The 24258-nt window shown below is 40.5% G+C and overlaps 2 protein-coding genes across 2 annotated transcripts; one reads left to right on the forward strand and one right to left on the reverse strand.

The window, feature by feature from the left end:
- Positions 1-6560, forward strand: TMPRSS12 (transmembrane serine protease 12). Its single transcript, XM_069806203.1, has 5 exons — positions 1-785; positions 1304-1502; positions 3468-3739; positions 4527-4669; positions 5707-6560. Exons 1-5 carry the CDS (start codon positions 692-694, stop codon positions 5977-5979), a joined length of 981 nt encoding a protein of 326 aa, XP_069662304.1. The 5' UTR covers positions 1-691; the 3' UTR covers positions 5980-6560.
- A 120-nt stretch (positions 6561-6680) lies between these two features.
- ATF1 (activating transcription factor 1) lies at positions 6681-22695 on the reverse strand. The gene is made up of 8 exons (XM_069806204.1): positions 22483-22695; positions 17387-17503; positions 15297-15425; positions 13428-13525; positions 11717-11847; positions 10342-10521; positions 10080-10239; positions 6681-9679 (listed from the first exon to the last, which is right to left on the reverse strand). The coding sequence occupies exons 2-8, from the start codon at positions 17495-17497 to the stop codon at positions 9535-9537; spliced, it is 954 nt and encodes a 317-aa protein (XP_069662305.1). The 5' UTR covers positions 17498-17503; positions 22483-22695; the 3' UTR covers positions 6681-9534.
- Positions 22696-24258: the final 1563 nt, after the last annotated feature.

The following is a 24258-nucleotide window of genomic DNA, read 5'->3' on the forward strand; positions in this document are numbered from 1 at the left end:
AAATAAGAAGAGAGGGTCAGTTTTCTAAACATCTTTGAAGCCCTTGTGCTGCTGACTGTGCCTTGCCAGACCCCAACGCAGCCCACAGAGGATCCCAGGAGAAGGCTGCAGGAGAATGCAAAACAGCTCAGCAGGCAGGAAAAAAAAAAAAAGAAAAAACCCTATTAACTCAAGAGAACTTCTGCCTACGCCTGGTTAACTCTGGGCAAGGATTCCTTCAGGTGTTCCCCACGCTGGGAAGCAGCCAGGCAGCCCGGGCTCCCTGAGCCATTGTAGACCAGCGCTGGCCTCAACCCTCTCCCCTCGCTCCGTCACGGCTGTTCACGTCCCAACCCCACAGAACGAGCAGCCAGAACAAACCCTTAACCCCCAGCTTTTTGAGCTTTTTGCTCAGCCGCAAGTATTTAGTCACAAAAGACGGGGGAGGGGGGCAGCCCCCCCCCCCCCCCCATAACACTTACCAAAGCCTCTCGGTCACCTGGCTGCCTGCCCGCCTCTGCGCCGTGTGTCGAGTTTTAACGCTGTTCGCCCCCAGAACATTAAACGACTCGTTTTTAACGTTACGCGCCTGGGAAGTTTCCCGGCGAGGTGCCGCGGCTCCTGTCGGGACGAGCCGCCGCCTCAGCGACCGTTGGCAGCGGCGCCCCCCGGGGCCGGCCCCGCCGCCATTTTGTTCTCCCCTCGACGGAGGATGCGGCGGGGACGGTCCGCCGCCGCCCTCCTGCTTCTGCTGTTCATGGCGGGTTCCCTGCCCGAGGTGGCGGCCCCGCGGGCTTTCAGTGAGGGTACCGTGGTTATACCGGAGGAACGGGTGTGGGAAGGGCCGTGGCGGGCAGTCGAAGGGGCTGAGAGGGCAGGCGGGGGGGAAGAAGGGGAGTGTGTGAGGGGGGAAGAAGGGGAGTGTGTGAGGGGCGAAGAAGGGGGTCGGGCTGTGGTGGTGCAGGGCTCCCCACAGACAGGCGGAAAAAACTTCATCTGTGCCTAAATCAGATGAATTCCTAAAGCAGCAGTGACCGGGACCCGCTAACCCTCAAGGTACGCCATAACTCCATACCCAAGAAATACGCGTGTAACCAGCAGAAATAACACACATTTCATACAACCTGCAAAACCAGTCCCGGGATCTCCAGAAGCTGGGCTCCAGCTGCATCCTGCAGCAAGTAACACTGTAGATCAAAAAACAACAAAAAAACCCTCTCCAACTACTACAAACAAACAAACAAACTCCCCAAACCGCTGCTAGTGCACCAAAAGCTCTGGTTTTTGGTTTGAACGATATAACCGACTCTGTTCTGTTTTGCAGAGTGCGGACAACGGCCGCTCTTTGACAGCATCTCGGGATCCCGGATCGTAGGTGGACACGACGCTCAGACTGGAGCGTGGCCGTGGTCGGTCAGCCTCCAGATTCACCAAGCTGGTGTACGATTTGCACACGTTTGTGGTGGAGTTTTAGTTAACAAGAATTCGGTACTTACCGCCGGCCACTGCGTTACAGGAAGGCAGTATGTATTCATGCTAATAGCTTTTTTTTTTTAATACTGTGAGGAGGGCACTGTAGATCAGCAAAGCATCACCTGTGGTATCTCTGAACAAAAGGCAAATCACTGGGACATACACGGGCCGAGCTCTCATAGCGCAGAACCAACGTGCAGACAGACCCAAACGATGCAACTCCTGTTTGCTGATACGGCCTGTAAGAGGGACTGGTCATGGCTCTAAGGACCAAAGACTGTCCCCCCCTTTTTGTCACCTTTGCTGTAATGGTTGTGCGTGGTGGCGGCTGCCAGCCCAGTGTGGGATATAAAGATGTAACTTTGCAAGTCAACATCAAGAAGTCTGGCTTGGCCCAGAACAACCTTTGTTATTTTTAATGAAGGGTCTTTTGTTTTTGATCTAGGTGACATTTTTGTTAAGTTGGGGGCTTTTTTTTTTTCCCCATGGAGCTCTAATTTTTCCGATTAATACATTTTTCTAAACTAGTAAAGCTCACTGCAAAAGGAAACTGTTGCAATATTTAGATTAGACACATTAATATTCATTAGTTTTAACACTATTTCTGTTTTTCCTGGTTAACAGAACCAACAATTTGGCACTTAACTACTTTTTTTTTTGACAATGTGGTAATAACACTCCTCAGAACAGGCCTTTTACTTGTACTTACAGCAATTCTGCAGCATTTCAGGTAGCTGATCGCTGTTGTCTTTCGGTAGTCTTTAACATAGTTGGAAGTTCGTATTGACTGTGCTGACATAACCATGACCTAAGGAAAACTGAACTGTAAAAAATCTCTGAACTTTGAAATTTTATCATTTACCAGGACTTTGTTAGATCAGTTCCTTGTTTCTTTAAATGCACTTTTACAAACATTAATTTAGAGGGGAATCATCTCACAAATAATCAATTTAATTTTTATCTTACACTCTGGAGAATTTTGGAGGTTAATCTGAATTTCATAGCCTGTCCTTTGCTCATCACAGGCCAAATCCAATTCCCACTTAATATCAGTAAAGATTTTTTTTCAACATACTTGAATAGAAATTAGGTCTGAATGACTCTGGCCCTATTTCTAAATTTAATATTAAGCTGATACTCATTATTTGTAACTTCTAGTTAATCGCTTTCCCAAACCTAGGTACAAGCACAGTCTTTATAAGTATTATGGGTATAACCCCACTTCCATTCTGCAAAATAAATCCAACCTTTTCAATCTTTTTCAAAAGAATATCTCCCAGGTCGCCTCTGCTGAGATGGGGTGGGAAGCAAAATCTCAGTATCAGCTTAAATCATTAATCTGAATTCACCTTAACAGCCATAACCACCATTAGGCAAACTGGTTGTTCAAAACAGACACAATGGTAATTAGCCAAATTTGTTCTGGACAATATTTACTACAGAATTTTCAATGTATATTCCTAAAGGTGCATCAGCCAGCATTAAAACAATCGGTTAAAACAGTGCCATCAAGAAACATATTTACTTTAACGTCTGGACACATATTTAGCTAACGGTCACAAGAGCATTCCACAGGCCTTTAGAAGGCCTTGAACAGAATAAACAAGAAGATAAAAAAAGAAAGATGCCAATTAGAAGAACACAGGTGCGCATTCCACGATAAAGGGAACTTGGCACAAAGAACCTCAATTCAGCAGTTTATCTTGACCAATTAGACTGAGACAAGTTTTGCATGTTTTAGTTAATATAACCAATTATGTCCTATGTTTATGCACGTGTACAGAGTTAGTATAACCAATTATATCTTATGTTTATGCGCGTGTACAGTGTCGATATAACCAATCATATTTTATGCTTGTGCGCGTGTACAGTGACTTTGCAGAATATGTGACTATAAGTATGTGTGTGTTTTAGCAATAAAGGGTCGTCTGTCATCTGCTTTCAAGATTACAGGCGTCCGTCTACTTCAATCTCCTCATAATGTAATTGTAAAAAACACATGAATTCTCTCTTAGGGACCCACATTCCTGGAGAGCTGTTTTGGGTGTGCTTAACCTTCAGAAACATGGCAAACACGCAGCAAAAAGAACTATTAGAAGCATCACTGTGCACCCAGAATTCAAGAGAGAAACATTTGAAAATGATATTGCATTATTTGAACTTGATTCCGCAGTACGCTACAGTGACTATATTCAGCCTATCTGCTTACCTCCTGCACACCTTTACCCACATGTTGACAACGAAACAGAATGCTTTATTAGCGGCTGGGGACGTACAGCAGAAAAAGGTAAAAATTTGCTTGCATTGTTGATCATGTTGTAAGCTACACAACTAATATCGGGTTCCAGTCCCTCAAGCTCACTGACAGAGAACTGAATTTGTTCAGGTTATAGTCTCATCGCACAGCATCATTAAATCCTTCTGCAACTGAATATGCTTTCAGTGTTTTATCCATTGCAAGCAGATTAGATCTACACATATGTAACCAAAGGCATACATTTTCTAGCCTTTCTTCCAAGTATAACATGAAAAAAGGAAAATAAAACTAGCCTGATTTTCAGATTCATGGTACTCAATGTTGTCTGCTAGAAATAACTTTTTTATTGAAAAACAATTCTGATGATGTGCATTGTGAACTTAGGGATGCCCATGTATTTTATGAATGGCTGCACTCCCTCAAATTCTCTCTTTAATCACAATGAGCACAAACTCGACATGATGTCAGTTGGTGGTGTGCATCTTTCTTGTGTGGAAATTTCAAGGACAGCTGGGGATCATATAAGTTTGATAAGTCACCTCTGACATTTTGAGCAAGGTGAGTGAGCAGTATTGTTATCATTGATGATTCTACAGAATAAGAATTGCAAAAACTACATCAAATCTAAGTCTGCAAATCCTTAACCCACCTAGGTTCAAATCCATTAGAAGTAGGCACAATCTGTATTACGTACACATCTAAGTACATACAGAAACATGCTTAAGCTAGCTAAACAGGAAAAAAAAGAGCACAGTAAGAATTGCTACACGCAACAGCATAAATATTTTACCTTTCTATATGCTGTCTTCCATTAAAGGTAAAACTTCACCTGTGTTAAAAGATGCACAAGTGGAAATCATTCCTTCTAGTGTCTGTAACAGTTCTGATGCGTATGAAGGTCTGGTTAGCAACAATATGATTTGCGCTGGCTCTCGATCAGGAGGCACCGATACCTGTCAGGTAAGAATGAACATAGTGCCTGACCTGCCGCTATGGAAACCCCCAAGCCAGAGTCTCAGGAGCATCATGGTGACCAGCATTTGTAGCACAATTAATTAAAATAGCACAAATACTAACCAGAAAACATGTCAAACTGCAAAAGCATCATCATAAATAGAAAGAGAGGCGAGACGGTGATTCCAAAGAAAAAACGCATCTCAAAAACATACACAAAGAATTCAGTGATACTCAGCAGGAGACAAGAATAAGTTAAAGGAGAAAGACCACAAACATATTTATACAATACTTGCCACAAAGATGTCAATAAATGATACAACATTACACAAACATGTATCACTGTACATATATAGTGTGTGAAGCACACAAGCATCTTGCCTGTTTTTATGCTTTTGAAAGAGAGCAGCAGCATTGGAAGGTGATACGGTTCAGTGATATGGCAAGATTTTTATTTAAATGCTGAGCAGTCAGCACCGCTTTCTGAGAAAAGACAGTTCTCAGATCAAAACCACTAGCATGCAAAAGCTGGGGCACCAGTTGTGATACGGAGACATTTACAATTAAAACCCATAATGTATTCATAAGTACTTTGTCTGCTACACTTCCTGCTTTCCTCAGCAGTTTTCCTTTAAGTAGGTGATACGGCAAAGACTCAGAGTTGTCTATTCATTACTGTGTGTCTTGGTACTTATACATTGTGTGGACAATATACTCTCATATTAACTGATGAGTGAGAAAATTTAGGGAGACAAGCCTTAGCCTGAAAAGGTGCAGAAAGAAAAACAACAGAACTTCAGTTAAAGACACAGCAATTAATGCAGGTGTGGTATTCTAGTCAAGGCAGCATCACCCAGCATCACCCAATTTTATCTTAATTTGTCTGTGTACTACTATCCATGTATTACCGTCATTTTTACTGTCCAGTTAACTTAGCTAATTAAAAAAAGTTAAAAAAAAGTGGACATATTACTGACCTACTTCTACATTGTTTCCTGGAATTGAATATATGTTACTAGTTTTTTTATATTGTTTATTTATAGGGAGACAGCGGTGGACCTTTAGCGTGCTATCACCCTAGTACCAACAAATACTATCTCATAGGGATTGCTAGTTTTGGAGTTGGCTGTGGCCGACCAAAATTTCCTGGGATCTATGTCCGTTTATCTCAATACAGAAGATGGATAAAATCTGAACTTCCGTTGAGTAACAAGGCTGTGAATCCCATGAGCATTACACTTACCATCCTTCTGACTGCGGCACATATAGTACTTGTAGACTTTCTAAAGGGACAAACCATTGTGCCATCATCATAAAGATTTGGTCTGCCTGTTAAAACTTGGAAAAGACAGCTAACTCCTGTTTCAGAATAAATCGAAGCGCCAAAGGACATACACTTATTTTTTAGAAGTCATGTTTACAACTCTGTTATTTTTTTTGTTTTCTGCCTTTGATTTCCATACTAACAGTAGAGGAAATGATAACAACCTTCACCCTAATAACGGAGTTGAATACAGAAATGTTACCAACTGAAAATACTTTTTCCCGACCCTATTTCTATGCTTTTCCAGCTATCAGAAGTCTAGGTACTACTTCATAATACTACCACCACGATTTTGTAGATGGCAGAGATACTCCCTCTGCTGGGTGAATCCTAGCAGAGCACAAAATGGTTTTAGTGAACAGTGGCTCAGCTTACTGAAAACTAAAAAGGAAAAAAAAAACCTGCAGAAAGATAAGAGGTATTCACCACTAATTATTTTTAATGATTTTTTTTAAAATTACTTTTAAAAATTATTTTAAATGATTTTTAATTATTCATGACTAAAAGTTATGCACAAATAACGTAGTACTCTGCTGAAAGGACACATCAGATAAAAGATCTCTGGGTGCTGTTTCATAAACTAAATATTTATTCTTGGCCACTGTAAAAGACCTGATACCACACAATGTATGCACATTTGGTAGGAACCACTGCAGTACTATGTTAATTAAAAATAAATAAGGAACATCAGAATTATATTTTGGCGACTTTATTTACCAAGGTCAAAATTTGCAACCATCTAATTGTTTCAACAAATATTTACAGTTCATATAAAGCATGTACTTTTGTTTGGAAATAACCAGCAGAACAGTATTAGGTACTACATCTTTTACTCTCAGGATATCAATTTTACTCTCTTACAATCTAGATTTTGAAGTAAATCCAAAATAAGTATTTCATGATAAGTGATTACTTAAAGAGCAAACTCATGTTACTGTTTAATATTTCCATGATGAAAAATAAGCTGCTCTTTGCAAACACTATTTTAAGAGGATAAAAATTTACTAACGTTATGTCTGGCAGCACTACGTTTGTTTCACTTGCTGAATACAGAAAGAATTGGCCACCATTTTTTTACAGTCTTAACACTTGATAGCTTCTTTTATTATTATTCTGTATTACAAAAGAAGGTAAAGGAACAACAGCACACAGTGAGGATCAAAACACCATACAGAGGAGTTACCAAATTAGTTTCAGTACTGTAGGTCAAACCCTCTTAAACATATGCCAAATAGCGTACACACACCTGATGGGAGACAGAGCGAAAAGGTCGAATTCTCTGAGGTGCTAAGCACGTTCCAAGGTGTTCATTTTTCCTGAAATTCCACTAACAGAAACAGGAGGTACTGGAGACCTCTTTTGGAGCAGTTCCCTAATGTAATGACTTTCTCAACCTTGCTCATTATTTTTGACGTGCAACAAAAGCACTCTTTTTTGACGTGATTGCGAACAGAAATGTATACTCCAGTTTGGCCTAAAGGAAACGTATCATGGATCATGTCCACAACAATCAGGTGTTTAGAAACTTCAGAAAAAAAACCCATTTTTATAGCCCACTAACAATGCGATTGTGGAATGCAGTCTTTCTCATACCATTCGCAGAGAGCTCTGCTTGCTAAGAAGTCCATTAATTCAAAAATGAGTAAAATAAAAAATACTGACTGACCATATGATAAGCATTACACATCTAGGGAGTGAGTACGTCTTTTAATCTCATTCAGATCTGAGCTAGCACAACACACACACGTAGCTCTAACACCTTTTTAATAGCATAGTCCATAGTGCAATTCCCACTGACATAACTGGAAGCAGGATTCAATCCTAACTATGGAAAATAGTGTATTTATTATTCATGCAATAAGCACTGCATACACATTTTTCTATTTCACAGAATCACAGAACGGTCGAGGCTGGATGGGACCACTGGAGGTCACCTTGTCCAACCCCCCTGCTCAAGCAGGGTCACCTAGAGCCGGTTGCCCAGGACCACGTCCAGACGGCTTTTGAGTATCTCCAAGAATGGAGATTCTACACCCAAAAGAGTCCTGATCATGTCAAACATTTAATTTTCACCTGAAACAAATTAAAATCATACAAACTAGAATCTCTGATAAAAATCAGATCTAATGTGCAGATATTATCAACTGTGGGGAATAAAAAGCCCTGATCTCTTTTTTTTCTTTTTTTCCCAACACTCTTTAGGATCCATTTTTTTGCAAGTTGCCTACAGACATACAAAATTAATTCAAATATCTCCTACACCAAAGAGGATCTCATTTGACTTTGTACTATCCATAAAAATATATGCTTGAAAATCTGGTTCACAAAATATTTCATTTGTTTACTAAAATGAAATATATAAACTGTCAAAATACGTATATAAACTCAATGTCAGAATTTGTAAAGATCACAATTTAGCTACAAAATATACCAACCATCTACCTGTTTTCAATAGAGTATTTTCTTACAAAGATACCGTTACTTTGCAAAATATCGCCTACCTTTACAAAATTAGTCCGGAAATTTTGCACTACTTTCAGCATAGAAACCATATATTAGAACCTCATTAACACTTTGGTATATATCTTCAATTTTTTATTTTATCGTTCTTCTTCTATTTGGTTTAAATGTTCCAAAGCACAGTAGAATCTCCAGACAGAATAAGCAATGCATGTTTAATTGTATATATAATCAGCACACAATTTATTTTTCAATTATAGATGTTTATCATGCCCAGCAACTAAGAACAAACTATTGTGAAATCATTCTTCAGAAACTTTTGTTCACCAGTACTCGTTCCACCACATCGTACTTTAAAATAATTGGATGTGTTGAATTCTCTTAAGAAAAGTCAACACCTTATTTCATGTGCCTCAGACATTTTCAGGACTAGGCCTCTCACTGCTTTCTGCAGATCCTTTCCAAATTTGATAAACACAGCAAACATTGAAAAAACCCCCCAACTTTTTAAACTGTCAGCTGAGAAAGAGTAAACATAATTTATACCTCTAGCAAAGTATTAGCTTTTTTTATCATCTGCACCTGTAAATGACAACTTACAGGTTAAAATAAAAATATTTACATACAAATAACTGAAAAGAAAAAGTAAGGATTGAAAAAGAGTAAGAAATCAAAACATATACTGGTTATAAATGTTACTAATAATGTCAACTATGGCAAGGATTCCATTTCATCCACACTTTAATTGTAACCAAGTATTGCCTCCATTACAAGAGGCATGTGTAGAAATTTTCAAAGAAATTCTAATCACCTGCCTTATAAAACATCACTGTCCTTTTATTGTAGATGCAATCTTGACTTTATAAAGTTTCCAGTTGTGCCAGCAGGAATTTTGGTGAGGTTTTCTTGTTTCCTTTTTGTACTTTGTCACCAACATGTTGTAAATAAAATCTATATAGTCTTTAAGTTGTGAAATCTAGGTAGAAAAGTTTCATTTTTGACCTTTCATCTAGTTTAAAAAATTCAGTATAAAAAAAAAATTCTCCTCTGAAATTTAAACAGTCCACAAAAGTTTTACCTTCTTTTCTTACACACTTTTATGACAGTAAAGATCTTTCAAAGTTTTTAGCTCTTCAATTAGAGTTTTGTTCTGATTTTCCAGGACCGCAACTCGATTTTCCAGACATTTAACATACTCTTTCTTCTTTCTACGGCACTCTCGAGCAGCTTCCCTGGAACAGACAAACAGAAGTAACTGTTTATTTTAGATTTGAGATGTGTCTATTTTATGAATGTTATGATTCTGACCAACATGGGAGGAAAGAACTGGCATGGCAATCTTGAACAAAACAAACTGAAAAGTACACAACGATAGGTGGAGAGCATGAAGTTTAGCAGTATCTGGTAGTCAATCTGCATGGAAAAAACAATTTGCTTTCTCCAAAGCGTGTCAGACAGAACATGTAGCATGTTTTGGTCAGAATTTCCAATGCTTTTAGTCGCTGGATGCAGCATACCATCCTGATGGCACAATCAGTAAAGTTAGCTCGCAAGACTCGTAATTTGTGCTTTTTAGATATATTTCAGAACTTTAAACTAACAAATCAAAGCAGCCCACGTGCACTTACATACCTGTTCTTCATCAGCCTTATTTCTCGTTTCAACTGTGGATCATCTGTCTTACTTGTCTGTGATGTCAGAGTGACAGGAGATGTCATCACCACAGTCTGAGGAAGAGATGTGGTAGTTGGCGTCGTGCGGATCTGGTAAGTCTGCATGTCTCCTGACGCAGCTGTTGCGATAATAGCATAAGACATCAAAATGTGGTAGCGTTAGAAAGTTAGGCTTGCGTTAGTGATGGGTATTTCTAACCATTTCCAGAAGGCGTACTCACTCTGCACTACCACCTGGTTGCTGGGTACGAGTATCTGTTGACCATCTGATGTTTGTGCGTACTGCAGTATTGTTGTCCCAGGCTGAGTACCACCCGCATTTGTCATTGTTAGTGTCTGCAGACCTTGCACACCATCTGTACCTGGGCTGGCCAGCTGTAATCCGTTTGCAGCAATGGCAACTTAAAGAAAAAGGAACATGCACAATAATAGTTGTAGCTGTACATTATAACATACAGATAGAGGTAAATCTATAGACTGTACATCTGTTTCCACTGCTGAAAAATACTGACAGTTTTAAAAAGCTTTTTTCTTCTGTCACTTTCAACTATGTGATCTTGCTGCTGGGTTCTTACTGAACTTAAGCAAGCTGGAGGGGGACTTTTTACAAGGGCATGTAGTGATAGGACAAGGGGTAATGGCTTTAAACTGAAAGAGGGTAGATTTAGATTAGATATAAGGAAGAAATGTTTTACGATGAGGGTGGTGAGGCCCTGGAACAGGTCGCCCAGAGAGGTTGTGGCTGCCCCATCCCTGGAAGCGTTCAAGGCCAGGCTGGATGGGGCTTGGAGCAACCTGGTCTAGTGGAAGGTGTCCCTGCCCATGGCAGGGGGGTTGGAACTAGATGATCTTTAAGGTCCCTTCCAAGCCAAATCATTCCAGGATTCTACAAACATATTGGGTTTAAGTGGTGAGGTGTTGGTAGTGCGGGGAGCTGCAGGGGTGGCCTCTGCAAGAAGAGGTCTGGGACTGCGCCGTGCCAGACACCAGCTCCACGTGGACCCGCGCTGACCACCGCTGGTGACTGCTCTGTGGAAACATACTTAAGAAAGGGCAAAATTCCAGACAGGCAAAGGCGTCGGGGAGAGGGGAGGAAATGAGAAACAGCAGTATGAACACCCAGCTCAGAGAAGAAGGATGGAAAGGTGCAGGTTGCCTTTTGGTTCACAAGCACAATGAATACTAGGGATAAAATCAAAGGAACAAATCCTTTTTTTTTTTTTCTGCTACCTCCCTGATACCACAGGAACACCTTTTGGTGTGGCCCTATCATATATATAATGGTATCTTCACTGATCTTACATTTTGGACTAAATCTAACACTAGAAGACTGCTGTGTATTTTGTAACAATATCCTTTGAATGTCATGTCTTAATATGCAAAAATTAAGATAATGAAGCATTGAGTTTATCTGGAGTCTTTAGATATCAGTCTATTTCCATGTAATTAACAGTACTAACTTCACTGACTGTTAGATAAATAACCAAACCTTTTGAGTTTCATCTTAGTCAAATATATAACAAAAAGAATATCTGTATTTTGAGGCAAGTTGAATAAAAAATGTGTCCAGTTAGGCATATATTTTGTATAACATACTGTACTGTCCAGTGCTTGTCTGGTAGATAGGCGTAGGAACGGACATAGATGTAACAGTAGAGACACCAGGACTCTCCTCATCTCCTTTTCTATCGCGTGTATCTTCAGAAGAAAGATCTTTCAAAATTTTTCTATAAAAAAAGTTTCTTTATCAGCTATAATAGTAGGCAAAACCTACAAATTACTGCAACAATAGTTACAAACTACTATATTTAGTATTACAGACATAAACACTAAAATTTTGATGTACAACAGTTTTTGGAATTAACAAAATTTTGTATGAGGTGACTGCCTCAAACTCTTTCTGTAATTACATTTCTGTAGTTTATATAGTCTAGTTTGTTATTTAAATATTTGAATAATTTTATGAGCTAAGAGCAATTCAAGTCAGCTACTTATTTATAAAGTATGAGTGTGTGCAAATCAGCACGAATTCCAGATTTTCAATTATTATCCTCTAAGAGCCTTAGATGTTTGGACTGGTAAGCCTGAAATGAAAACCTGCACCATTTACAGTAGATTTCAGTAATCTCCAGAAAAACGGTGTGCTGAAAACTAGCACTGCAGCTGCATCGCTTTATTTCAGTAAAAGCTGCATCAGAGTTTCCATCATAAACATTTTCCGGGGATACACAACTGGCCTGTTAAAGAGATTTTTCTGATTTACAACTCGATCCTCTAATTCTCTCAAGAATAGGCTTTGTACATCCAATTAAAACCAGTTTGCTCTGTCTGGTGTCAGAATAAACTAAAAAGGAGTAGATTACTACAGAAAAGCTTAAAACTTAGATCTTTTGCTCTTTCAGTACACAGTAAGACTTTACATTTCTTTTCTGCGTTTAATTTAGCTGTTGCACAGCTTCCCAAACAACCCATGTCCTCTATAACAATGCCCTATGAAAACAGACACACCTCTATTTAAAAGAAGAACCAATGGAAGCATGAATTTTATGCATCTTACCCCAGGCCTAATGATGAATTAGTGGCAGTTATATGAAGAGAAAAGCAGAACTGACAACTCCTGATCCCAAACCCACACGGCTAAACAGTTCTCCCATAGAAGCTCTGCTTACAGCTTGTATTTTCCTGTCCTGGCTACTATAACTGAAGATTCAGAATTGCTCCTTTCCACCACCATTTTTGACTGCATGCAAAATAATAAAATCCCTCCTAAATTACTTGTTCTGGTACATAATTCAAGATGAGATAAAGCTGTCAGAAAGTACTAAGAAGAGTGGATAAAACATTCAAAAAATGAAAAGCAGTGGCAGAAGTGGGAACAATAATCACTGACAGGACTATCAGCTAGGTTAATGAATTGTCTTAAAATTTTCAGAACATTATTGTAAAAATACTAAATTTTGTGTTAAGTTTCTAACAAATTTATTATTTGCAAAGCTAGGATGTGGCATTTGACTGCAGTCCTAATTTCAGTAAAATGACATAATTGAGTAAAATTACAGCTGTAAACAATTTTCCCTATACCACACCATGTTGAAGCTGATCTCCAATGAGTTAAGTCAAAGTTTCCTTGTAGCAAATGACAGCTAACATGGCATCCTCAAAACATTTGCTGCATGAACATATCCAATGCATGTTTCAAGATAAAAAAAAAACAACTTAGAGGTTGACAGAATATATACAGATATTGAAAGAAGTTGCTATTTCGGTTTCAAATAAAAATACAAAATATATTACATATAGTACTTACCGGTAAGATGGACGACGAGCTAGGATGCCTCGAGCTTTCTGTGAAGAGCCTATGCTATCTGACGAATCCTGAGAATCTTCACTCTCAGACAAAGATACCTAAAAAACACATTCCATATGGTTATCCGGTATGCTTCAGAAGAAATACCCAGAAGAGATTACACATTTTAATTGTATATGAGCTAAAGCTGCACAAAAACTACACTAATGCAAAAAAGAAAAGCTCAAGAGATTCTCCCAAACTACTTAGCACATTAAAAGCTGAAAAACGTCCACCATCTGAAGCTAGCTGTTCTAGCTGGATTAAACTGCAGGATTAATCAATCCAGAATGTTTAAAACAGCAGTGTGAAGAAATACAAATGGTTAATTATTTTCATAAAAATCATACAAGCCTAACCATTTTAATAGCTGATACAGTCTGAAAAGGTGAGCCACTCCCACACACAAATTTGTCTAAGGAGGTGGTGGGAAAGGAAACAGGAACACCATTTATGTACAGAGACAAACATATAAAATACTTAAAATCTTTTACATAGACAGAAGAGCAGTGTATTTTGTTGGTCAGAATATGAGTCAAATGAAAATAATATTTAAGGCAGCAGCATATCAGGGAGTAAATATGCAAAGTATTATCTATAATTTTCTCTTTATTCCACTTTGTCCTCAACCAGTTGGCAAGTGTTATTTTTTTCTCTGATGCTCCTTATTAAATACAAGCTAACAAAACATTTATTTGTACTTATCTGTGTGCCAGCAACAAAAAGTCAAGAAGAATGCATGCAGCTCTGGGAAAAGCATTTCTCACTTGACTGCTGCTACAGAGACAAAAAGAGCAACCTACCTATCAACATTTAAAAAAAAAAGCTGCTCATGTATTACTTTTTCTTTCCCTTTGAGCAACAAGGCCATAATGTTCATAAATTGCAGAAAAAAAAAAAGGAAAGAATACAGTCAGTGGGGGCCTTGCAACTAGAACACGATGATAGGAAAGGGACTGACGGTGGAGACTCAAGTAACAACAACCTACTAAAACAGATGCTTAACTGTTTTCAGCAAAGTGAAATGTGTTTTCTTTTCCGTGATCTGATGTTACAGGAACAATGACAGCTGAAAATGCATTATGAGTTTACTTTTCGTGGTTTATCAATTTAATGTCGTATGAATAGATAAGCACAGCACAAAGGATCAGTGCCAAATTAATGTGTTTTAGCAGAGTTCTTCCAGTCATTCGGCTGACTAGTGCAGTTATTTCACAGTGTAACTTCAATGCCATGCTGCCCAGAGGGCTCTCCGCGGCCAAGAACTGAATGAAGTAGTAACAGACTCAACTGTAAACTCCCCAGGGCACCACTCTGAAGTGGCTTGTACAAAAATCACATGGCAAATGAGTAAGAGACACAAGCAGAACACTTAGGTACCACAGAAATGGAGTTACAGCATACATGAGGTGAGCAATCAACAGCTCCTCCACCATCATTCAGGTCTACCTTTTCCAAACACACATTTTTCTTCATTGGGTTATTCTATACTCTCCTTATTTGTATGGTTATGGTTGCATGTCTGTTAAGAGCACCAACTAAAGAGTTGTGGTTCTGTTTTGTTTGGTTTTTTTTATAAAGGCAGGCAATGTCAAAGAGTTTAATTTCAACTCCAAAGGTGACTTCAGCAGTACAAATAATTTCAAGCCCAAATAACCATTATCAACAATGTATCCCCAAAATACTGTCACTGGATTGCTCGCTATCTGTTACAGTGGGGCCAGAAAGGCTGCACTGTGGCAGAGTTAGCTGAGTCAGACAAGCCTTTGCAAGTCTTTTCACATACATAAAACAGGATTCTTGGTTATTTAACAGACGTTCTGCAGTTACCTGCACTGTTTGCACCTGAGGTGAGTGGATTACAGAAGAGGACTGAGCTGTCTGAATGACTCCCTGGACCTGGACTTGTTCTCCAGGAAGCTGAACAACTGTCAGGGGAGCAGGACCTCTTAGAGACATCTACAACAAATCAAAGAATCATTAACAAAAGCGTTTGTTCCACAGTATCCAGAAAGTGTATATACATGTAGAAAGACTAGCGGAGAACATGCATTAGCAGAAGCTTCTTTTAAGTCTAATTAAGTCACAGGAGGTATCCTTTAAAGATATAGATTTTTGAGATACATATCTGCATACAAAAAAGGCTGAAACAGTTACTTATTTGCCTTAGGTTAGGGGGAAAATCAAATATGTAGCATTATGTGCCAAAGACTAAAATGCTGCAACTTAAATACACGCAGTTCTAAATGAACCACAATGAAGCAGACTTCTTCAGAATCACAACATTGAGACTAAGTGAGCATGATTGCTTTCATGTCACTCCATCCACAGCACAGATAAAGCCCCACATTTGTGGCAGTTTATTTTTTTAAGTTTTGATTCCATTTTAAGAGTGCCTTAGACTTAGATGAGCAGAAATAAAAGTGCCCAATAAGTAGCCTTAATTCTCACTAAAGTTAACAGGAGTTTAGGGCACTGAAATCTACATCAAGATAAAATGATCAACGAGACTGAGGGCTTAGGACAGATTAGACTAACAGTACTAAAGCAATGCAGAAAGTAGCATGAATAATGTACATATTTGGTGTTCTTGGATTTTATTTTTTTTTAAGCAACTGGTATGAGGCCACAGTTCAAAGATTTCACAGAGAAGAAATCACAAGAGTTAAGTATAGCAAAAGCTGACCAATCTACTTAGAAAGTTCAAGGCACAAGGGCTGTACAAAAGACACTAGACCAGAACGGAAACTGAAGGAGACAAGGTATGCAAGCTCTGGACAAGGAAGAAGAACAAAGAGCAGATTTTTCCAAATAAAAATTACAGCATCTGTTCTTTAATGTTTTAAAATGACCAATTTCAATAAATGTTGCTGCTGGAATCTAGGTTTAATTGGCAAAAAGTTAATTACTACTGCTACTCTTATATAAAATACTTTTTAGATTCTAACAATTTGTATTCTTGATGTTGAACTCGCACGAGCCATTGCACTTAAAAATTGATTAAAGTTATACATGTAGATGCATAAGTAAATAACCAGTTTCCTCACCAAATTTCTTCACTACTTTTATTAATCTGGAATATATGAAAAGATGAAGGGATCATTAAAACTCATACAGCTAACTTTCCATTTAGTACTACTTTTCTATCGTACATCATAATATTAAGTTACATTGGCAACTTTATATAAAAACAGATAAGAAAAACAGCCTGTAAACAAACAACAGGATGCTTGCTGATAGTCTACCCTGTCTTTGCCTCATGCAGTTATCTACATTTTGCATCAATATCTACATCGCTTCCATAGGGTAAACAGTGGACGAGCTGCAAAACTTTGCTGTTTCACAGGATGGCTATGTGGCTGAGGGAGCAGACTTTACCTAGAAAGAGATGCTCTTTCAGATGCAGAAATTTGAATCATGAGGAAGTCAGGTTAAAGCTTTGAAAGTGATGTTACCTTGTAGTAAGTATGTAAAATTTCCAACTTGATATGATTTTTTACATTAAATACGTTCATTTGGGCTAAAATCCAAGTGTTTCCATGGTGCTGAGCACGCAGGATTGCCATCACTACAAAAGGAGCTGTAAATGCTTTTTCTGAAAAAAATTACAATTAGCCCCTCAATTCATTACTAAGCAGCTTCTGTATGTCAGGTTGATGATGATTTCAAAGGACGTACAATTTAACAAAAATGCGGGGCTGCATTTTTGCACTATACAAGCACAAAAATTAATTGTGGTCTTTCAAATACAAGCCATTTTATTAATTTTGCGTCATCCATCAACAAACAAGTACATTTTTCTCAAGCTTCTTTTGTTTTTTCTTCTCTGTGTTTCTAAAACTCAAGAATATAGTTTGTAGTACATAAAAAATGGCTCTTAACTACCTCAAATGTTTGCTGAGATTTGGCCCAGGCTTTACCTGTTGAGCAATATGAGAGAGCTGAGCTGCCTGTAGTGTTGTACCTTGTACAGCTGATGTTTGTGAAGGCGTCACTGAACTGTTACTGCTGCTCTTGTGCACCTCTTCCATAATCAACTACAAGAAAAGTAACGAGTTAAATTCAGTCAATGATAAATTTGAACAGCAGGTAGGTGCCCAGCTTCCACTGACACTTTATAGAATCTCAGTGCATAATGCTTTTAGTCTTATTTGGACGTTTTTGATTAGTTCTTTGTCCTTCGATGTCACCTTCTATTATGGAATAGCACAGCATTTTTTGTGACTTCCCCTACAATACCCCGAGCATTGTTATGCCTTCTCATGGGGACAAGAAGGGAAAGGCACGGTAGGAGCCTTTCCACTGACTCGCCCCGTGGCTTTCAGCAGGTCGGGCACAGCGCCTGGCACGCCGCCTCTCGAGGCCTGGGAGCCCAGAGCAGCACAAACCCCCATTTCGGAACGGGAGACGCGTCCCGTTTTGCCCTGACAACACCTGCACTCCAACCGTCTGTCAGCACCGGTTCAGACCTACCCGGTGCTGAAGTTGGCTGTCAAATGTATTTACTGATTTCCTGGGTTTTGCATAAAAATAAACAAAGTCAAGTCATGAGATCTAGGAAGAAAACCAAGATAAAGCATTTATACTAAAGAGTACCTTCCTCTAAGTAAAATAATTTTCCAAAATATTTTATCCAAGCTACCAGCCAAACCTATTTTAAAACATCTGAAGGTGTATAAAAACAAAACAGGGATTCAAAATCAAAGTAGAGAGAACACAGTTTTGAATTTTAAACCCTGCAAAAGTCACTCCGTCTCCATGTAATACAGTCAGTAACACTTCTCTCATTTCTAAGATTTTCTATTTAACTGTTCAACATCTTGACAGCATCCCCCCTCCAATATTGGGGGATTTAGTGATGTAAAAATGCATGCTTTTAGGTGGGGTGAGTGGGCGTACCAGCCTAGAGCATTAAAAGATGATCGGTGAGTGTTAAACATTTTGTCACAGAAGGTTTGAAACTGTTGAAAGGACAGTTGCTATGAGACTGGAAATTACATTTCTTTCTGTGGAAATGTGAGTCATTGATTTTTCCCTACTGAGATAAACCACAGCTCTTGCAGCCTGACGTATACTTAGAGGGTAAAAAGTCAATGTACACCAAGACCAGAATCTTGGTCTTGCAATCCTTACTCATCTGAGGAGTCCCACTGCAGAACTCCTCAAATAAGTTACTAAAACAGGACTTTGTGGAGAGAAAACTGATGGTTGGGTGATACATGAAACCATACCCTTTACGGCACGGAACAAATGTTCTCCAGCACGATACAGCTTCCCAACATACTTATGTCAATAAACATAAAACAATTTCTCCATAGTTTAAGCTGAAGCAGCAAAATGAAGGCTTCACTCTGGAATAAAAAGCTCACGGGAGCCAGGCAGTGCTTCAGCTGTTCCCAGCTTCTGGAAACCTTCAGCTAATCAAAACTCTTCCGACTGCCTTTGCTAAGATTATCACGTCACTGCTGCTGCTAATGCAACAGTGCTTTCCCCTCCGCATCGTCAGGAGTGTGAACTGGAGACAGGGATCCTGACTGACACCCAGCTCGACTTCACGCTGCTCATGCCTGCAAGAAACCAGCCCCAGTGCAGGAGTGGAGCGATGCAGTTTTAACATTTTCTTTTTTCAGTTGCTACTGCTGCAGAGCTCGCTTGAAAGTCGGAAAGACTGCTTTGGCTTTTTTTTTTTAAGGAAAATTGAGAACTAAAGTAATTCAAGTAACTTGAAGCTATAAAAAACGAAGAGCAGAATTAACGACAAGCATATACAACGGATGCAACTTTGTATACCCTCTAATGTAGTTTTAGCTTTTTATAAAGGAAGATCTACTTTTATACCCATGTAAAGGGAAATATACTAAGGGACACAAGTAAACAGGGCACTGTCAAACTGAAATCCAGTCAACAGCAAAAACTGAAATAAATTTCCAGTGCTACAGAAATACCCAATTCATTTCTGTAGTGCTAAACCACATTCTGTCTCCCGCTCTCTCTCTTACTGTTTTTCTCTGCCTTATTGCCCCATGAAATACTGACAACAGCAGTAAAATAGACTGCAAGAAACAATGAAACCGATAGGTATTACACCACCCAAAATAAACAAACCCGGGAGAAAGCACAAAGGTTTTTCTGATCTTTCTCTCATAGGTGTGAAGTCCTACTTACAGGAATAAAAGATAAAGTATTTCCCGTCATAAATATGATTTTTCAAGTTCACTTCATCTCTACTTGCTCTGCGATATTTAACTAAATATTCATCCAACATCTATGAATCTTAGTAAAATATTATTAATAAAAAAAGATTTAGCAAGGGATTTTAACAAAGTGAAAATTACCACCACATCTTATATCCTCCATGGGATAAAGGAGATGCAATACGCTATTTGGCCTTGCATGACTGTCTCACAAGAAGACCCGCATGCCTCTATCTTGTCAAAACAACTTATTTAGCTGGAAAAAAACAAATTGGAATGGCCTTCTGTGAGCACCTGAAACAGCGATTACCATCTAGCAGCTTTTAGAAAGGCAGTTCCAATGAAAAACCTCAACCTGCAAGTTCTCAAAGCTTTGAAAAGTACCACCAAAGATGGAAAATATATCAGGGTTTCAGCTTTTTACACCAGTTAAAACTACTTCCAACAACAGAATATGTGCTTGGTTGAAACGAGCTGTATAGTTTGGGGTGAAGGAAGAGTTTTACACGTACTGACAGGAAGGAATTCATAAAAGCAACACCTGATGTTTTATTAGCCAGAAAATAATTACTGTTCCAATCTGTACGAAAACTATGTTTTTATAATCAGATAGGTAAGGATGATGCTTTTCAGAATAAAACCAATGCCTCCCCGCAGCTGCATCTCAAAAGTAATTTAATTTAAATGAAAGGATTCTACAATAGCAGCATTATGAAGTTTGTTTTGAAGGACTTTTAAACTTCTGAGAATCAGCTCTCTCCAGCCAAAGAAACTCATCTCACTTTAAATGTGAGTTTGAGTCTTAAACGCATCTTCCTTTTAAACACAAACAAGAATGTCACATTTCACTGTGGACAAGTTTAATTTATCATCCTGAAGTTCATATATACCCTCCTAATACCATGGTCCTTAGTTTGAATCACCACTCAAGAACCTCTAAAAAAAACCCTAAATGACTGAGGACTATCAGTTAAAAAAGAACAAGTAAATAAACAAGAAAAACCCATTCCTGCAACTTTCACTAAGGCTGATGAAAAATATCCTAAAATACTAAAGAGATAGTCCCCTTACAGGCATACTACGCACGTGCAGTTAACGATCTTCACAAGATTTTACTCTGAATCACTCTTTACTTCAGTGTCCCATAAACAGTGTACTGCTCTCATCCTTACTGTTTTGGTTTTGCCTGCTTACAACGCAGATTATCTGAGACAGTGATTGTCCCTAGTTAAATACTCATAAAATGACTAAAATCATGGATTTATTTATTTATGAAGCCTCAGATGAAGCTTCAAAGCATAATCAGGATGCAAAGAATAAGATAATGGAATATAAAAGCTGTACATTAAGGCAAAGAGAAGTGAGCTGTAGTGCGGGAACACCAAAGGAAGAAACCAAGTTCTGTTTTGCCCTTTTAAATCTAGCAGAGGAAAGGCCTGAATGATATTTCAGTATTGACCTATTGTAAGAGGCAACTGATTTTTTTAAAAGACTCTATGAAGTCAGAAAGCAAAGAATACTGGACACAGAATTTTATTCTCAAATACTAAGTGACAAGAGTAAAACACTGACATACACAAATTACAGAAAGTGATTTAAAACATTTGGTGAAATTATACTCAAGTAATCTGGTTAAATTTTGGATTCTTTAACGTCTCAAGGTGTCTTCACCAGCTACAGCAGTTAAAAATACTTAGTTTTGCAATTAAGACACTTGGGGAAAGTTTTTTCATCCAGAAGACGGACAGAACTCCAGTTTTTTTCCAGGAATCAGTGAAAGACAGAGGCGAAGGACAGCACATCCTACCAGTTCATGCCAGAAAGCAAGTGAGGAGACCTGAGTCAATGTACCCAGTTACAGTTTTGGATCCCGTTCTGTGAACATGCACCAGAATACTCCTTCAAACTTCAGGAGTACTTTCCGTATGTGTTTTCTTCCACTCACCCCCTGCCCCAGCCTTCTACAGTGAAATGCAGCTTAGTGAGCATTCCCATGACAGGCGGCTTCAGAAATGAAAGCCTGCAGTCTAAAAATGTAGATGTTATATTGACATAAGGGACCTTGGTATTTGCGAGAGGAAAATATCGATGAGATCATTTACAAACCCATACTCATTGGAAGACGCGGTACTCGGTCAAGATTAAGGGAAAAACGGGTAATCACTGCCATCGATAGGTGGTAATCGCTCTTATTTTTTTTATCGGTCAATCTCAAGGGTCTCTGGGACGAGACCACCGCTGCCCTTTTACCGAAAACCCACTCAAACAGGGCTGAAGTCGCTAGCCGGGTGCTCCACGCCGGAGCCCGGGGAGGGGGGGGCCTCTCCACACCTCCAGCCCCCCACGACCCCCTCCCCGCCCCGGGGGTCCAGGAGGCTCCTCCGTGGCACCGACCCTGCCCCGCGACTCGGGAACCAACACCCGGGGCGAGGCGGGGACCCGGGCCCGGCGGCAGCCTCTCCCGGTGGAGGTGGGGGGGACGGTGACAGACCCCAGGCCGCACGGAGAACCCGTCGCACCTGGCCGGGGCGGGAAAACTCCCCGGGGGTCGGTCCTTCCGCAGCGGCCGCCCGTCGGGAAGGGGAGAGGCGGGCGCCGAGCGAGGGGAACGACCGCACCGCAGCCCGGTCCCCGGCCTGTGGCGGGACTCAGCCGTTCCACCTCACGGGCGGCGGGGAGCGGCCGGCGGCCAGGCCGCTGAGGGGAGCGCCTCGGCCTGGCCTAGGCCCGCGGCCGGCGGGGGCGGCGGGAGCGGCGGAGGGGAAGGGGCGGGCGGGCCGGCCTCCCCCGCCCGCCCGTGCCTCGGCGGCGCCCGCTCTTACCTCAGAGGCCCGCCAGGCCCCGCCGGTGGCCGCGCGTGGGGAGAGGAGCCGCCGCCGCCGCGCCCGTCTCCGCCTCAGGAAACCGGCGCCGGCGGCATCGTAAACACGGCGGGCCCGCGCGGGACGCTCGGGGTGGGCGGGCTGCGACCATAGAGTCCCCGCGGAGGCCTCGCCTAGAAATCCCCACCATAGAGTTCGGGCAGCATAGGAGCCCCGGAGGAGGAGGCTAGAGCGTCCGCTCTGGCGCCGCCTCCACCCGGCGGCTTCCAAACGAGGGGTATCATAGAGAGGCGGCGGTAGAGCGCCGCCGCCGGTCCCAGGGCGGGAAGGTGGCCCGGGCGGCCCGCGTAGAGCCCGGGAGCGCAGGCCGCGGCCTCGGCCCGGCCGGGCGAGAAGAGCCCTCGCCCGCGAGAAAAAAACACAATATTTCCCTTTATCCTCAACCGGGGCGCGGGTGCACGCAGCCACGCGTAAAAGGAAGCGCTAAACGGCAGCGAAAGCGGAGCGGGGTTGGCTTTCACACCCGCAAAACGCCCGTTCTGGCCCTTCCAGCGCAGGGGCGCGAGGGTTGTTCCGTAACCTCTAGCTGCTTTGCTTTTATTTTTAATCTTTAGAACAGCTGTATTAGTGAAAAGGAATTTCAGGCATTGCCCAGCGACTGCTTTAGACTAAACAAAGGTCAAACATGTAAAAGGAGCAGGAAGGATTTTGGCTACAATTCCTCACAGGCAGGCAGGGCGGGACTGGTTATTTTTTTTCTCTGAATTTAAAGTTAACAAAGATTGGAAGCAGCAGCACAGTAACGAGATTTAGTATTCCCTGTAAAACGCTGCAACTTGAGGTTATCGCCAATGTCAATGGAAACCTTTCCCATGATTTTTCACATCTGGCTGTTATCCTAACACAAAGTGTAAAAGATTATACTAGAAGGGGTTTTGACTGAAGCTTTAGTGTAATATACTTGCCTTTTTTTTTTTTTGCTGCTACATTAACTCTTGAATTATTTTGTTTGCAGTTCTCACTGTTTGTTTTCTTTTAGTTTTACTTTCCTGAAGTGCCCCTAGTTGCGATGTGGTTTACCAAGCACTTCATCTCTAAATAATCAACGTTAGCAGATGAGCAATGTCTTTGCATTAAATCCCGAGTATGCCTTCTATTCCCCTGACAATGCCTTCCGCAGCCACTGCTGAAAAGCTTCAACATTCTCCAGGTTTCTCTTCCTGAGAATTACACAGTTTTACCTACCCAATTAGTATTAAGCTCACACTATATAAAGTTACGATACCAGAGAACGTGCCTGGGCTGGAGCTGTGACAACAAGAACAAGAATCTTCAGGCACCTGGGAAATTTGATCACTCAGTTGTTGGGTTTTTTTTTTTAAAGAGGTTTTCCCAATATTAAGCAAATAATTTTAAAATACAGGCAAGATTTACTGCAAATGAAATGTTTTCAAAAGAAACCACAGTAAAATTGCTACTCATCATTTGTAGGAAATAATGTGTCTTAAGTATAGTCTTACCCAGAAACATACAACCATTAACAGGTACACGCATAGACGGGAGCTGGTGTTAGATTACAGTATTAATTGCATCCTCACTGGTGCTAAACTGTATCTGAACATTTATGAATATTTAAAATGAATCTTCATAAAGCCTCCATGGTTAGTTTTGGACAGCAGAGATTATCCTGTTTTAAATCTCAAATGCCACCACAGCTTCTATTTCATCGGGTCATACAAAGCCTTACACAGTTGCTTTAGCCCTCCAGAGGACAAA

This window comes from Haliaeetus albicilla, chromosome 18, assembly GCF_947461875.1.
Source record: "Haliaeetus albicilla chromosome 18, bHalAlb1.1, whole genome shotgun sequence".
Classification (NCBI taxonomy): Eukaryota; Metazoa; Chordata; class Aves; order Accipitriformes; family Accipitridae; genus Haliaeetus; species Haliaeetus albicilla.

Coding starts and splice junctions, on each gene's coding strand:
- TMPRSS12 (XM_069806203.1), top strand. CDS start 692: ATGCGGCGGGGACGGTCCGCCGCCGCCCTCCTGCTTCTGCTGTTCATG. Junction 786..1,303: donor CCCGCGGGCTTTCAGTGAGG/GTACCGTGGTTA, acceptor TCTGTTTTGCAG/AGTGCGGACAACGGCCGCTC. Junction 1,503..3,467: donor CACTGCGTTACAGGAAGGCA/GTATGTATTCAT, acceptor ATTCTCTCTTAG/GGACCCACATTCCTGGAGAG.
- ATF1 (XM_069806204.1), bottom strand. CDS start 17,497: ATGGAAGAGGTGCACAAGAGCAGCAGTAACAGTTCAGTGACGCCTTCA. Junction 13,526..15,296: donor CTCAGGTGCAAACAGTGCAG/GTAACTGCAGAA, acceptor TGTGTTTTTTAG/GTATCTTTGTCTGAGAGTGA. Junction 11,848..13,427: donor GCTCGTCGTCCATCTTACCG/GTAAGTACTATA, acceptor CTTTTTTTATAG/AAAAATTTTGAAAGATCTTT.